This window comes from Botryllus schlosseri, chromosome 12 (genome assembly GCF_051294905.1).
Source record: "Botryllus schlosseri isolate E-star chromosome 12, Bs_hap1, whole genome shotgun sequence".
Lineage (NCBI taxonomy): Eukaryota > Metazoa > Chordata > Ascidiacea > Stolidobranchia > Styelidae > Botryllus > Botryllus schlosseri.
In genome coordinates this window covers 519,119-536,392 of record NC_137247.1, presented here as the reverse complement: position 1 = coordinate 536,392, position 17,274 = coordinate 519,119, and the positions used below count along the sequence as shown (strand labels likewise).

Here is a 17,274-nt window from a genome sequence, read left to right as displayed (position 1 = left end):
TTTTCTAATTATTCTATTGGTCCGGCCCGCGACACCCTTGTCTAGACCTAAGACACCGATCATGCGGAGGGGGCATACCGAATACAGTTCTAGGCACAGCCTTCGCTTTTAGCGCAAGATGGCGTTCTACAGCATGAGCAATGAGCATACCAAGAGACTTCGTTTCTGCAAACACGGTCCCGCCAATACCCCCTGGCTGCTTAAAGTATCCGGATATAACAGGACTGACTTGCTGATATAGAACCATGTTCGTTTTGATACCCACGAGTGGAGTCGAAAGTCGCAATTTTCCAGCGACAGTTTGCTGGAACATTTGAAACCCTTATATAATGCGAAACGATATGCACAACCATAGATTACTGTTACGTTACGTCTTGGTAAAACAGCTCACAAATGCGACCATAGCTTCCAATAAGAATCCAATGCATTTCATCTTCAGCAGCAGAATCGCTATGTAACAGGCTAGCTCTATACGAACACTATCCGGAGTGCAGACGAAAAAGGGGGCATATTTCATGGAACGCAGGGCATGAATACAATGCATACGGCGCGCACGAAGACGTATTGATTACCACTAATTACTATTCCTATACGTTTAAGAGTCAAACACTACAAGTAAATGCAGGAATTTAACAATTATAGCCAAAAATAATCGCAAAAATACATATACGAATCCCTCACACTTGTACAAACTACCAATCTAGTTAGTTAGTGGACGGTCAACTAAACTACAGTTTTTTTAGTAGTTATAGATGCGGATTTTGAAAAGTGAGAAGTTATAGTTGTAGTTGAACATTTTACCTAAAATTAGCTGCCGTGTCGTCGCTTGGCGTGAATTATGATACCGATGTTCTGTCGTGTGATGTTCTTGCAGCCATTGCTAGCTTTATAGAGTCCTCATTAAACTAATAGTGGCGTAACCAAAAGGTGGGCTTCGGGAGTTAAAACCTCTCCCATTTCTAACGTTAGCTGATTAACATTGGAAAGCAGATCCGATTCCGATACAGGCCTAATTAAAATTAATAAGTTGCTTTTTCGGAGTTGTGTTCTAGTTAGTCAATTTGTTGCGGGTTTTGCAGGTCTTTCTAGTTCTAGTCGGGGTTGGGAGTCTTGAAAAGTAAGTATAGCTATGTAGTTCTAGCTGTGAGTTTTGAAAAGTGAAAAGTTCTAGTTGCGAATTTTGAAAAGTGAGTAGATCTAGTCCTAGTTGCGCATTTTGACGACCCATTAGTTTGTACATGTCTCGAAGAAACAATAATTGCCAGTAATTACCAGGCCTCCACAATTAACAGTCAAACGACACCAACGCAAACGCACGAACATAACAATTACAGCCAAAAATCATCGCAAGCCGACACACACAGCCCGTGAAGCTAAAACGCGACAGCTGTAGCCCGTACGCGCCACACGAAAGGCCGTGTTACGTCACTCAATAACAGCCGTAGGTAACGCTCCGTCGGAATGTCGAGAGAGAATCAAAAGCAAGTTGACCGTCGAGTGCTTTTCGTTTAGACTTCGCGAGAAGAAGCCTGAATGGAATGGAAAAGCGCTACATTGCTACAGTACCGGTAGCCATAAAATCAATCTTCTGTCTCGTGCGTTCGCTTATTGATCAGCACGCGTTTCGATGCCAGAAATCAGTCGTTCTAATCTTGTGCTAATCAGGCTACAGCAGACGTGTGGACAATACGATTGTAATAAAAGCTAGCAACCTCTTTTTAGCGAGACAAGCCTTCACTGGAGAGATACAGCGTAGCATAGTAGCGTAGCATACACCTGGGCACCCGACTACATCAGTTCTTCATTTCAAAACACCATAAGACTGCAATGCAACGGAAAGATAGCAAGGTGTCGAAACGACTTGAATCTTTGAAATTAGACTTGGTGATATATTTAGCGATGGCATAATCACTAAACTTTAAATCTTGCTCAAGTAGGCTTACGTTGTTACTCACACGAAATAATTAACAGTCATAACTAACGTAAAACGGCACGTGCATTTACAAAGGTCAGTTGAGTGTCGCTGGTATATAGTATTTATATAGTAGTATAGTAGAATACTCGGCAGATAGGTTAGTCAAACTCTATACTTCTGTCACAGAGCTGACCTCATATGCGCTCCTACAGGCTTGTACTGACAAAAAGATTTATGAATGACATTCAGAGGCAGCAATATGATATACTACATTTGTTTGTTGTTAATGTTCCGGTTGACGAAGCAATAAAATATCTCTCTCTCTCTCTCTCTCTCTCTCCCGGGACCACTTGACGGCTCGAATGCGGACCTTTTTAGCCTCGGTATAGCCTATATATGCTTTAACAAAATCCGCGAATTTGAAATTCAAACAGCAGTGAAAACCTTTACCACTGCCTTCGACTCGCTCTCAGCACTTTAGAACCGAGATTTAAAGAACTGACAGAAAATAAAACATGTAAATTGTCCCGCTAGCTGTGCCTATAAAATACAACAGTAAATAGGCTACATTTCGCTTATTGCTTTTGCTAATACTGCTTTACCGGATTTTATGTATAGTTTTACCGTATTTGTATCACTGTGTATTATTTCATGACATTTGTAAGAACCGGACGTAAGCAAATGTTAAAGTTTTGTGACTGGGTCTTTGCTAAAAAAAAAACAGTTTAGTAGCCCAGTTGTAGGAAATACTGTATCTCGAGTGCAAATAAATCCGTGTTCTTGGTAGTAATGGAGATGTGCTTGTGAATTCGTTCGGTTAAACATCGCGACGACCTGTCGGTAAATAGTGTTCACAACCTCGTCGCATTACTAGTGACTAAACATAGGGAATCGAGGGTTGAAATGTGATATCACAAGCACGGTTTTGGTAGACACGCCGCTTGTTTTAACGACAATTCATCACTCAATGTCAGATGAAGTTTGTCTCCGGGCTATGTTCTACTCAAACGCGAGATTACATTCGGTGCAACGATCCTTATTTGGGATTCTGGGCAAAACCAAGCACCCAATTGAGTATGAGGCTTCGAGTATCACTCACCAAGGTCACTATAACCCAGGGGTGTCAAACTCAAATGGCGTCGTGGGCCAAATTCAGGCCTTCAAATCGCTCGCGGGCCAGACCAGTCAACTGATCCCAAAATGTTACTTCGTGCTCTTGCTTTTCACTCGAATACCTCAAAAGCAGTAGATACTATACACGCGGATGATAGGTTTTTTAAATTAGCAAGTCGCAACACCTTTATTCTCGAACAATATAGCTGGCAAAAATACGATGGTTGCGGCCCGCGGGCCGTATGTTTGACACCCCTGCATTCCTGCATAACCCCACATCAGTATGAATGATGTGGAAAGTTCAAATATGTACCTTGTAATCGCCAGTTCTACATCACATTAAAGGTAAATTGGTATTTTTCATTGCACTTTGTTACAATGCTGTGGGTTGTTGACGACTTCACAATTATGTAATTTCCACTAACGTGCGTAGATTTGTACTACACTTTTTTGAATGCTTCAATACGACCAATCGAGGTTTCCACCCTTTCACGATAGGAAATAGCTTCGAAACTGTAATTCTAGTTGATAAACTGACGCAGTAACGTGCGTAGCTTTGTACGACATGTGTCGTATGCTATACAATGCGACCAACCGCGGTTTCAAGGCTTCTACAGTGGGAAATGTGGCGAAACTAGAATTCTTGTTGATTAATTAACTCTTAGTGACAAGGAGCGTACCATTTCAGTACTTGAAAGTCTCACTGCTCGATTCAGATTGGAGTACTCAAATCATTGTGCCAAGCCCTATTAATAAGTTGCTTCAGAACACACAAAATCAACCCAAATTGTAGCTTGCAATCGACCTGAGATAGGTAAATCGCGCTTTCATTCGTAAAACATGACACGGATGACGTGATCCTCCTGTGAGTCAGAAACAGCATTCACATGCATGTAGCAGGAAGCTGTGACGCCACTCGATTAGAAGCAACAGTCGATGCTAATTTGGAGGCTTTCAAAACCAAAAATCAGATTTTAAATCCTTTCGAGGTTGTGAGCATTTTGTATCAATAAAACAGATCATTGTCCGCAACACAATAGTATCGGGTCATCGGTACGTGTTGATTAGTCGCGTTTGTGACAAATCATTGACTAACCCTAAACAATGAACGCTTGATGACATAATCAAGACAGGAAGCTACTACCACTTACTGTAAGGTAGGCGTTATACCGTGTTTGCAATTTTACAGATATTTTACAGTTCTAGCCAAGTCAGTTTAACGACATTATGAGCTCCCGGGGCCCCAAATGCTTCGGGTGCGATTCTTCTCTCGCTGGGAAGCAATATTTGCTACAGGTGAGAATTAGCTTCTCTTTGGTATTATTTACTATTACTACGAAATGCTGTTCAGCGTTAGATGTTAGTTTTAGGACTATACAGCTGAACCACTAAATGGTAGATGCTAAATGCCAGTCTTATCGGTATATGTCAGCACGTTTAGTAGAATAAATGTTATTCAGCGCTCGAGGTGACAGGACTTACTGAGAGATGAAACTTTATTTTGATCGCTTATCATTTTCACGTTATCTGCTGCTACTTTTCATCAGAGATAATGAAAGTATTCATTGTTAGTACTCAAGTTGAAATATAAAGCGTAGTGTACTGAATTACAAGTAGAAGTAGTGATTCCCGAGTAATTAAAATAGTAAGTATTCTATAGGCCTACTTGAAGTGAAATTATAATCCAAAGTCATAACCACTTAAGAAGTAGAAGTACCGTCGTGAATTTCTACTCAAGTACAGGTATAAGTGTTGATTTACAGCACAGTAAAAAAGATAAGTAGTCTAGTCCTAGTTTTTAGGTAATTATCTTAGGTAATTATCTTTAGGTAACTGTTTTGTAGAAGTAGCCCAAAATTAAATTCATAACCACTGGGGTAAATAGTGGAAGTATAAGAAAAATATGCTTCAAGTGCTTCGAATAGTTTAGGTATTTCTTTGACCGCGCTGCTGTGCGGGCGTAGGAGTATTTTGAGGTATTTAAAAACAAAAAGATGAAATCGGTGAAAGTGTTGTCGTTAAATTGAGGCTATTCATCCCAAAACATACCTATTCGTATATTATATGTATAACTGTAACTAGCATACATATAGGCCACGGGATAGTGTCAAACCGGAAAGTGGTCTATAGAAAGATAGAAAATCACTGTTCTTGGCCAAACGGGTACCTGCTTGGAAGATTATACTCTCGTTGTTTTTTTTAATGTTACCTTTTCATTATATCACAATATTTTAGTGTCTTGAATCGATGATAATACTCAGAAATCGAACGAGCGTAAGTAAGTCCAGCATTAACCCCCACAACAACAACAATGGCCAATTGTCTTCGAAGAGGGATTATTTTGAAGACCCGCACGATTCAGTGCACATCAAAAGCGTCCGCCCAGTCGACAGCGTCACTTTTCTTGTAAATATCGCGGCCGCGAAAAGTTGCCGCGAACAGAAACATATTTAGTTTCGCTTGGCGAAAATATAGGTTTTATTACAGGGATAGGGCGAGAGGATTGCGCTACGATCACTTCATTTCCATGTCATTTCGTATCGAGTTTTGTGTTCCAGTCTCGGGCCAAAGAAGTCATATTTTAACCATCATTTCAAATGCGCGTAGTAGCATTCATTAATATACGGGGAAATTTCGAAGTTTTACTGCTAATATTGATGAGCCGACTAAAAAAGTGTCATTTTTTTCGTCCCGACTCCCCAAAAAAAACATCCCCTCATATGATAACTAGGGCAAGTTTTTGTTGCAGTTAAATCCGTGGAAAGTTGCATTTATTTTTGAAAAAAGTTGAAAAGTTGCAGAAGTTGCATTTTGACCACATTTTGCTCGGTTGACTAAAAAAAAGTCAATTTTCCAGCTCAGCTTCCGGCGTTGCTTCGATGCTGATTTACAGTGTTTCAGTCGTATTTGGCCGTGTATTTCACCAAAATTGAAAATACTTTCATGAAAAATCGAGAAAGTTGCAAAAAGTTGCATGTAAAAAATGGACAAAAGTTGCAAAAAGTTGCACTATAAGATTCCTTCAAACAGCTTAAAACAGCATTCTACATATCTTACGAGTATTTAGGAAGCTGCCGGAAGCTGTAAAAAAAAGTTGCAAAAGTTGCAAAAAGTTGCCCTAATGATAACCCTACCGTAGGACGTTAGAGGTGGCCTTCACCTAACGAGAAAATTCTCAGCTTTCCAAAATGAGATTACAATTAGAATTATCTTCACTGTACCGCTTACGGAAATATTTGAACAGAATTATTAAAATTTTAGCTACACAGTTTTTTGTAAATTTTATTACAATGACTGAATTGGCGAAAACTTAAAAATTGAATTTAACTCCTAATTAAAAGGAAATAAACCAGAATTCAAAGCTCACTTAATATAAAATCGAAGTTCATTCTCATAAGGTGCATGTAGGGCGCATTAGCAGCGTTAGGGCGAGGGTATTATACAGCAAATGAAACAGAAATAATAATACAATTTGTACAGGCTACACAAACGGGTTCTAATATGGGAAAGGAGAAATTTACGAAGTCAAATTTAATGTTATATAGTGTCACGATCAGAATTGATCACAAAATTGTATTCAGTAGTATAAGTTCAAGAAATCTAAAATATATAGAAACACGCAACTACAAGCAGAAAAGGTTATGGGAACTCGCACCGTTACCACCCCTGATGACGTGAGGTGCTACAAACTGCATTGGACTGAGTCATGTATTTAATATATTATTACGATCCTCCGCCTTATTAGATACGCAATTAACCCCTATTCGAATTGAATCGTATTGTTTCGACCCGTAAATTTCCTGTTACGTCGGTAAAGTCAGGCCCGCCTATCACGTCCTAGGGAGAAGAGCATTAGGATTTCTGACCAAACCAAACTATTTTACTACATTATTACTGAGTCCAAGAGTTCCAAATTGATCCGCTGCGGAAGCTCTATATACTGCTAACTAATGAGCGCCGTACACGTTCCATCTTCGGCAGCTACGGTGCAATGAAGTCGAACTGTACCCTATGTTATCTTGAGCCACCCGTCTAAACCTTTGTTATTTATATATCACCGAATTGCATCTTTCTTATGCATGGTGTTGATTTGCAACAAATGTCAAATAAAGCTTCACTATTTAAACGCGTGTTATTTCAGGACAGCAACAAATACTGCGTGGATTGTTTCGAGGCCAAGTTCTGCAACGCCTGCCAGACTTGCGGACTGAAAATCGGGACTGACAGCAGAGTGAGTTTGCGCGGAGTCGCGATCGCTTTTTGGCGGGAGAATTCGCGCTTAATACAATTCCCCGGCAGACTTAAGCAAAGTATACAAGATTTTCAAATTTTGGAACTAGAACTGAAGTAGAACTACTCACTTTTCAAAATGCGCAACTAGAACTAGAACCAGTCACTTTTCAAAACAGGCGACTAGAATTAGAAGTAGGCCCAGTCACTTTTCACAATACGCAACAAGAACTAGAACTATGACTAGTCACTTTTAAAATCCGCCAACTAGAAGTAGAACTCTAAAAAACAGTAATTGATGCACCGTCAATTAACTAGATTGGTAGTCTGCACAAATCCGATCAACATATATAACAAAAACACGAAATACCAGTCTATTCCCAGGACGTGACTTACAAAGACTCCCACTATCACGAGAACTGCTTCACATGCGGCGTGTGCGATCGTTCTCTGGCCGACACGAGCTTCACCAACAGAGACGGAAAGTTCGTGTGCGTTACGTGCTACGATGACAAGTTCGCACCGAAATGCCAGGAGTGTGGGAAGAAGTTTAAAGCAGGTAAGATATGGTTTTATATAGCTGCACACTGTGGCCTATAGGATTGTTGCTGTACTGTACAGGCAGGGTTGCATTTAAAACAAACATCAATTCAAAACAAACATGTGTAAAACAAGGCCCTTGTGACGTCATAGTGGATTTATATTGACAATTGAAAATATAAGGTAAATATAGCTCCTTTGACGAAATATCTACGTACTATAGTTGTTGAACCGACTATTTTGAGGGTTCTAACCATCCCATATCGTATACGTCGGCTATATCGGGTGGTAATTGTCCGTAGGCTCATACATCATGTTTTTTGGAAAGTATGTACACAATTATGGCATGATTTCACAACTTGAAAAAAAAAAATTTTTTTTGAAGGACCTTTGTTTAAAACACTGTTTAAAACATGTTTTAAGCAAAGTGTTTTGAACAACCATTTGCTTTAAATGCAACCCTATGTACAGGCGTTTGACATTATCGTCCTTATGAGAATGGACTATGGTTTGATATGACGTAAACCTGAAATTGTTGTGATTTTTTTTTTCTAATTGCTCATTGAATTGCAGTTTCCAGTTTTTGCGAATTCAGTAATTCTAATTCTAATCTAATTTGGAAAAAACTGTAGCTATTATTCTCATTCTTATCTAATTCAGAAATTCTAAAAGTGTTCTAGCTGTCTAGCTGTGTTTGATTGCAGGGACGCGTCGCATGGAATACGGAGGCGGTCAGTATCACGACGCGTGTTTCAGGTGCGCGTCTTGCGGCAACAGCATCGGCACGAAGAGTTTCGTGAAACGAGACGGTCAGGTTCATTGTGAGGATTGTTTCGAGTCGAACATCGCCAGCAAATGCGTCAAATGCAACAAGGTATAGCGTCAGCTTTTGCTTACGTGCAACTAGAAGTAGCTATTCCCGATTGATTATTCTGTGACTGATTAATGTTAAGTATAGAAGTAAAATAAAATTTCTACTCAAGAAGTAGAAATTTCACAATATAAGTATAAGTATTCTGGGCCTAGTTTTGCCTTAAAAACTGAAAAGAGTTAAGTGGAAGTAGAATGAGCCTTATAAACACTTGGGTAATATCTAGAAAATATTGGGAAACAGGCAAGACCTATACTTGAATAATCTGACAGAGCACAAATACTTGATCGAATCACTGATCTACTAGAAGTTGCCCAGCAGTAATACTAATCGCGATTTCCAAATCTTGTTCGCAGCCGATCAAAACGTCAGGCGTGACGTACAGAGACGAGGCGTACCACGCGAAATGTTTCACCTGTGCCGGATGCGACGTTTGCCTCGCCAGCGAGAAGTTCACCTCTCGAGACAACAAGCCTTTCTGCCTCGACTGCCACGTGGACAAGTTCTCGAAGAAGTGTTACAAATGCCGCAAACCCATAACAGGTAACGGCCGCCACGCACAGACTTGTACAAAGTACTGGATTTATATAATTCCAAACTAACCACTTTTCCAAACTCGCAACTAAAACTAGAAATACTCGCTTTTCAAAATACGCAGCTAGAACTAGAATTAGGACCACTCACTTTTCAAAACTCACAACTAGAACTAGAACTAGAACAACTAGAATGGTATTTAGTTGACCGTCAACCAGCTATACATTCGTAGTATAGTACAAGTCTGCCTACGCAGAATGGTTAAAGTTCTTGTCACTGGTACTCAGGTAGAAGTAATTGTATCCAAGTAGCTTACAAAAGTGAGTATATTCTAGGCCCGGTTTTGCTTAAAAAATGAAAACTTTTGATCAGATATAGACAAAATTCATAATCACTTGAGAAGCAGCCCAAATAGGCAGATAGTACTCTATCGTACTCGCGTGATCATCGTTACGAGTCAAGTAGGAAGAGAAGTATCGTAGTAACAAGTAAGTGAGTATTGCAGGCCAAGTTTGGCCTGAGAAGCTGAAAACTGTAATGCATCGTAAGTATAGGCAAAAGCCTATCTCAGTATTCCAAAAAAGTGGAAGTGATTCGTTACAGACCACCTCTGCCTATGTATAGAGTGCGACATGACGCGGTACAGGGTTTACAGGATTAAGACCGGAAGTAGCTTCATTTCCTGCGGGATTTCGTCTCGTTTATTTCTCGTCAAAACATCGAACAGCTGTCGACTCAAATAGCTTGGCCTCGCGGGACCCGTATTTATTTCCGGTTCATATTGCTTTGTTTCCAGGAATCGGAGGGGGCAAAATGATTTCGTTCGAAGACTTGGGCTGGCACGTCGACTGCTTCACCTGCCACACTTGCTCCACGCCTCTAGAGGGCCAGGGATTCGTGCTGCTCGAAGATGACACTTTCTGCGCGGATTGCGCGGACGCCATTGAAGTCAACTAAACTTACGGTTTAGATTTAGAAAATGATCCTGAATTCGAAATGACATCATCAGAAGAAATAGTGATTTTAATTTTTTTTTTGCAATTCATCGAGCACATATTCTTTATTTTAACCTCTTGTACTTTCTGCTCCCCGAAACCAGACTTGGCCAACTAGATAATTCGAATCTAATTTGTGAGCTGTTTCTATGCTTTCGTTTTGATTCGAATCGAATTTCTGCTTTTCCTGAAAATGCTGCAGGAGAACTGTATCGCGCGAAACGAGCTCGGTGTACAGACATTTGTCTTTCTCGTACTTATGAGAATCAACTTTGATTTGATATGAACTGAACACAATTGTGTTGTAGTTGTTTGTAATTCGGAATTAAAAGATGTTTTTCAGATTCTATTATAATCTTAGAAAAGCTGAATATTCTCTAGTTGTTCATATCTGGGCATAACGTGCTTCTGTATCTGTTGTCCAGCGCCATTTATTGCATGCAAAGCCTGGCATCTCTCAAACGCTATACTCAAATAGGCTACTACAGAAAAGACGCGAATCATGTACTTGCAGTTGGCTAAAAATTGCTCTGTCGATCCGCTGTTGCTTCGCACGTCTGCCACTGAATCGTAGTTGATACTGAACGAATCGTAGGCTATATGATGACGTGACGTGGCTTATCGCCAATAAAATGAGATCATGCTTTGAGGTAGGCGAGTTGGTTTTGCGGTGCAGAATGAAAGTTTTTGAAGAACTTCTTCGGGATACGGCAATTTAGGATTAAATGATCTACCCGAATATTTCCGACTTACACTCATCAAGGGTAGTCTCCAGCGACGAGTAGAGAATGAAAGTCATCAACACGGCCAGACTATGAAGTTCCAACCTTGTGCAAAATCCCGTCTCTAGTTTGTTTTGGCCAGACTTATACCAACTAACAATCTATAGTTGTTTGACGGTTAACTAGCTACTGGTTTTTCATCATCATTGGTTTATTAGCAATTTTATCAGTTCAATACACCACAAAAATGCGATAGCCTACAATGAAAGGATAGGAAAGTGTCGAAGCGACTTAGAGTAGGCTAGTCTATGGAATCAGACACCCACCTGGGTCTAGGCGATGTAAAGAAGAGGCCTGCACACTGAATGAAAAGTAAAAGAAGATAGTATAGAAAAAACAAGCGACAAAATGGGTGGCATGTCATGGAAGGCGAGATCGATAGGTGAGGTCGTGGTCCTGTAATCTTGAGGATGGACTAGTTTTTTGAGTAAGTTCTGGACACAAATTTTTATAAGAGATCGAGTTGCTCTAATTCTGTCTACCCCGTTTCCTTTCTCATTTGCAGTTCAGGAATTCGTATTATCACTTCTGTCACAGCTAGTTCTCGTTCTAGTTGCGAGTTTTCAAAATGAGTAGTTGAAAATTGACAATAGTCTGGTTATGATGCATGTGCTGCTCGATACCACAGCCTAGCGGTCGTTTCAATCCGCACAACTGCTCGCAACACAATGACCCATCGTAGGGGTTCAGTCATGACTTCTTTAGTAGGCCATGGTTCAATTCAGTTCAGTTTATTATTAAAATTTCCTCATTTCAAAACACCACAAGACTGCGATACAATGGAAAGATAGGAAGATGTCGAAACGACTTGGAGTATATAGTCTCTTGAGATCAGGCACACACCTTGGCCTAGGCGACGTAAAGAGCAGGCACCCGATTTTTGTCGCTTGCCTTTTTCTATTCTATATCTTTTTTTACTTTTCATTCAGTGTGCATGCCTCCACTTCACATCGTCTAGGCCAAAGTGGGTGTCTGATTCCATGAATTACTCAAGTCGCTTCGACACCTTCCTATCTATTCATTGTATCAAAGTTTTGTAGCATATTGAACTGATAAAAATTGCTAATAAACCAATGATGATGATTATGTAGCCTACACTGAATGAAAAGTATAAGAAGGCGACAACATGAGGTGGCATGTGACGGTACAGGCGAGATCGATGTGTCAGGTCGCGGTGGTCCGGTAAATTAGAGGGCTGACTAGCATCCATTCAGTAGAAATTGCTTGTATTTCGACTTGAATGTGGACATGCTCGACGACTGACGGATGGGCGGCGAGATACTCTTCCATACATTAGGTCCGGCATATTTGACAGAGTCATTATTTTTCGCGTCGATCATATGGTAGTTGGACGACGAGGACGCGAGTGTGTTGTACGTATGCGGTTTTGATATACCGAGGACAATAAGTCATTGAAATTTTCGGGGCAGTGACCACAGTGGAACTGATACATAAACTTGGCAATTTCTAGTTTCGACATATTCTTTATGTTTAGGACACCGAATCTTTTAAGTAGTGATTTGTTGGACGCACAATCTGGCCCCATTGGAGCCCTGGCTATGATGAATAGGACCCGATGTTGGGTTCACTATCTTTTTTACGCCATCGGCCACCGTTGAAAATTTTAAAAAGTGTTACCCCTGTTACCCCTATCTCTTCAACCTTCTGAAAAAAAAAACTTTATTTTGATTTCAAAGCTAATATAAATAGTAAGCGATAGTTAGAATGATAGTATGATATATATATAGGCTACATCAAAATTAAAATAATAGCACATTCGTTATAGTAAATACATATTCTGTTACTGTGATGGTTGAGCGCGTACTTGATCGACATTATCTTTTTACTTTCTGCGGGTTGACGATGTAAATAGCCAGCCGCATGCCATATTAAATATCCAAGTCACCGTTTAACATTTGTCTCGGATATTTTCGGATAGTATGGTAACCATAGATGTGTGGTTTAATTACACATCACAAAAAATAAAATAATCAACTATATAACTGAATAGACAGTGGACACCTTGCGATATGACTGGTAACACATTAAAGTTGTTTTGTCAAAAGAACAAACAAATACAAATCAGCCAACCCAAACCATAGCATTTGTAAATGCGGTATGCCCAGTATCAATACAGTTTTTTTCGGGTTCTTAGAATGAGATTCTTCGGATTCGGACGAATTTTAAGTGAGATTCTTCAGATTCGGGCAGATTTGGACGAGATACTCCCGTTTTCGGACGGATTTGGGTTCTCAAAAATCAAGATCACTGGTGCTGTTCTGCACTTGGAAATGAGGTGATAAAGATATCGAATCTTAACTACATGGCGAGGGAATTCTTTGAAAACTCCTGGCACACTCTTCCCAATTTTCGGTCCCGTATATATTCAATAGACTGTTTGTGTCAATGTATACAGTTTTTGCGGCGTGCAAACAGATAAGATCACAAAGATAAGTTTTATATGCCAAGTTTTCCAAGAAATGCTACAGATTTGTACAAACTACTGAACTAAAACTAGAACTATAATCACTTTTCGAAATCCGCAACTAGAGCTAGAAGTCTGAGCCCGCAATCGCTGCAAGAACATCACACAAAACCTTAGTATCATGACTCACGCCAAATGAAGACACTGTTTTCTAGTTGTTTGGCAACTATTTATTTCTAAATACGCAACTAGAACTAGTGCCTACTCATTTTTGAAATATGGCAACTGGAATTAGAACTAGAGCTACTCACTTTTCAAAATTCTCAGCTAGAACTAGAACTAATCAAAAAACGAGTAGTTATAGTTGACGGTCAATTTAGTTTTTACAAGTCTGGCTACAAATGCCAAGAATCGATAGCATGTAACCACCACCACGTACGTGTAGTTGAAGAGTACTCGAGTAGAAGTAGAATTAACGTCGTACATACGAGAAGTATGTATTATAGTTTTGTCTGAAAAGCTGAAAACTGCCAAGTAGAAGTAGAGTAAGTATTGCAAGTAGGCGAAGTTATAAGAGTCAATAATCAGCGGTTTTATTCGCTCAAGACACAGCGTAAAACGAGATGTAACGAATAGGGCTGGGTTACAATGATTCAAGTTTCCAATATGAATAGGGTATTGGTTCTAATGATTCGAACCGGGTGGTGAGAGACAATTTTTTTCGAGTACTGAAATCATACACTCCGTGCCACTAAGAGTTCATTTATCCACGAGAATGATAGTTTCAATACTATTTTCCACTGTGGAAGCCTTGAAACCTCGGTTGCTCGCATCGTATAGCATACGAAACATATTGTGCAAAGCTACGTACGTTAGTGAAATTGACATAATTATGAAGTCGCGAACAACCCATAGCATTCTCACAAAGCCCAATGAAATTGAAAAAAATACCAAATTATCTTTAATGTGATGTAAAATTGACATTACATTCTTTGTGGTCGCATAATATAGTTTACATGTTTGAATTTACCACGTCACGCTGCTGTTATGGTATCATACCGTGCGATACTCGAAGCCTAATACTCGGCTCAGAATCGAATCGCCCATGTACTATGTACTCGGTTTTGGTCAGTCCTAATGGAACAGGTCACAATAAACCAGTGGTTCTCAACCGCCGGTCCGCGAGGCATATTAGGATTGTATACCTTAATTTCAAGATGCAAGATGTTGCAGGCTTGTCCAAATGTCCATAGGTAATATAAATAAAACGTCAAATTTTAAACTGATGAAGAACTTCGCGAGGTAAGATAAGGCCCGGAAACATGTTCGATTTGACTTAAAGTTCAAGCTGTCTCCGGTGACGACAGACGAGCGACACACTAGGTACGAGCTGACTCGCTAAACCGCTCAATTCGTACGATCATTCGTTGTCGATTCATTAATTTTGTGGATGGCCAGGTATCGCTGTGGCTATAGGTGTTTTCGTCCGGCACATTGTACTCGTATTAGGCTACGTTTGGTAGTAGTGGGAAATGAGCAAGATAGCTGGACAAGGTACTTGGTCCTACTCCAAAACGCTTCATCTCTGGATATTGTCGAAGAGAAGAATATTATTTGAGTTGGCGCGGTCGGTTAATCCATGGCCTTCGGCGCGAAATTAGCTTATGTTTATCTGGGCAAGTCAATTTTACCTCGACTCAGCACTCAGCAGACACTACCGTAAAATCACATGACTACCATCATAAACATATTTAATTACGATAAAAACCCTCAAAATGTCACTATCTTGTACAGAGGTGGCCAACCCGCGGCCGTAGAAGGATATTTGTGCGGCCGTGGACGCGTAATTCAATTAGTATGTGTAGTCGGCCGTCGACAAGAAAATTGAATTTACGAATTGACCTCCGAATTTTTGATATATTTTGATTAATCTTGAAATTTTCTTCGCGCTAATCGCGATTCAATGCTACTCCATTTTTCGATTTTAATATATTCGTAGCGCCATTTGCAATCTGAGCCCCACAGTACAGACAGATGCGAACAGCGGAGGAAAATGATACACCCGATATAGAAATACCAACTTGGAATCGCGCCCTCCTCACGAAAGAAATTTGTTTCTGGTACGTTTGGGAGATTCCATGCAATATCTTTCCACTATACCGACAATCCTGATGGGAGGTTAAAAAATAACAAAACGCAACAAAGTGACTACCGGAAATCACAATTGGCCCACCCGAAGATTCATGATCATTTATAACTTGCCCTAAATTTTCGAAAACACTCCCTCCATCAGTTTTACCGATGAACCTGGTCGCATTGGCTGAAAAACGATAAATATTTGATAGCAATATGTGAAACTACGAATATTAATGACGAAATTTATTCGTGAATCGGAAAACTTTTTCGCTCTTCGCGCGACCATATCCATTCCCAGTGAATATTATTCATAACATGACAACTATGTAGCGATTTCGGTGCGTATAGTAAGACGATATGAAAAAGTAGATTAGTCCGGAGTTCACCAGAAATGGACATGGTCGTTAAACATGGGCATTTCGCGACCAGTTAGTTCACTACGACCATGTCCTGGAATGCGGCTGTAGGCCATATAAGTAATCGAAATGCGACCGTGAACAGTAAAACGATTTGCCACCCCTGCTATAGTACCATACTCAGAGAAAAACGGCTGCATACATTACATTTTGGGTTGATATCAATTTTTAAGGTCCCTCGTTTCGCCAAATATCTTTAGAAAATTTACCGGTCCACGAGGTGAAAAAGGTTGAGAACCACTGCAATAAACTATAAATAATGTATACGAAGGCTTGTTTGTGAACAGGACACGGCATCGAATTCATGTCGTGTGATTCGTCATGCGAGTCAGTAATAGGTATTCCACGCGCGAATGACGCGTACCAGGAAACCACGAAGTGAAGCGAATCGAAGCGAATCTAAATATCGGATTGGAAGAGGAGATCTAGTTTCGAGATCAGAGAGCAGTTATAGATTTCACCTGCAGGGTTTTCGGCAGATTATGACCACCAGAAAAATGTTAGAATGGCTAAATTCAAAACACTTGAAAATAGATTATATTAAGAATTTAAAACAAATACAACAAAAATCAAGTTCATTTCATATCAAATCAGAGTTCGTCGCCATAGGTGTCCGGTCAATACCGAGAAAACCATTACCGAGAATGTCATTACCGAGAATGGACACCACCGAGAATGGACATTACCGAGAATGGACACCACAGAGAATGGACATTACCGAGAATGGACACCAACGAGAATGGACATTACCGAGAATGCAATATATGCAATGCAGGCATGTTATGCATATGCATGCACAGGTCGTGTGAGTGCATGATGGCGTTGCCACATTCAGTAGCGATGCTCAGGTATAAATTTCTCGACAACGTCAGTCCCAGTTAGCTATATTCTTGACATTGGCCATTCTCGGTAATGTCCATTCTCGGTGGTGTCCATTCTCGGTGATGACCATTCTCGGTAATGTCCATTCTCGGTAATGTCCATTCTCGGTAATGTCCATTCTGGGTAATGGCGTTATCGGTAATGTCCATTCTCGGTAATGGTTTTCTCGGTATTGGTATAGAACCCGTCGCCATAAGCATGAGAATGGCTAATGTCTGTGCAAGTTTGACTCGTTTCGCACGATACAGTTCTCCTGTAACATTTTCAGGAAAACCAAAAATGAGATTATAGAATTGAAAAGAGAGCATAGAAACATTTCACATTAGATTACCAGCATTTTATACTAATGTGTCTAAACTAGTTGTCAAAATCTTGTTTGTGATATCAGTCGAGACAGTTCAGTTCATCTAAGTTCATTGATAATAATAATTTTAT

The 17,274-nt window shown here is 40.0% G+C and overlaps 2 protein-coding genes across 2 annotated transcripts in view; one reads left to right on the top strand and one right to left on the bottom strand.

The window, feature by feature from the left end:
* Positions 1-17,274, bottom strand: part of LOC145452005 (frizzled-10-A-like) — a 297,630-nt gene that overhangs the window by 109,030 nt on the left and 171,326 nt on the right. The gene's annotated exons all lie outside the window — the stretch shown is intronic.
* Positions 4,210-10,851, top strand: LOC145452025 (four and a half LIM domains protein 2-like). The gene is made up of 6 exons (XM_080330244.1): positions 4,210-4,324; positions 7,170-7,259; positions 7,643-7,817; positions 8,503-8,672; positions 9,026-9,212; positions 10,000-10,851. The coding sequence occupies exons 1-6, from the start codon at positions 4,256-4,258 to the stop codon at positions 10,158-10,160; spliced, it is 852 nt and encodes a 283-aa protein (XP_080186370.1). The 5' UTR covers positions 4,210-4,255; the 3' UTR covers positions 10,161-10,851.

What these genes read in the sequence shown, in the direction of transcription:
- LOC145452025 (XM_080330244.1), top strand. Translation starts at nt 4,256, where the DNA reads ATGAGCTCCCGGGGCCCCAAATGCTTCGGGTGCGATTCTTCTCTCGCT. An exon ending in GGAAGCAATATTTGCTACAG is followed by an intron (nt 4,325 to 7,169) that starts GTGAGAATTAGC and finishes GTGTTATTTCAG; the next exon opens with GACAGCAACAAATACTGCGT. An exon ending in TGGGAAGAAGTTTAAAGCAG is followed by an intron (nt 7,818 to 8,502) that starts GTAAGATATGGT and finishes GTTTGATTGCAG; the next exon opens with GGACGCGTCGCATGGAATAC.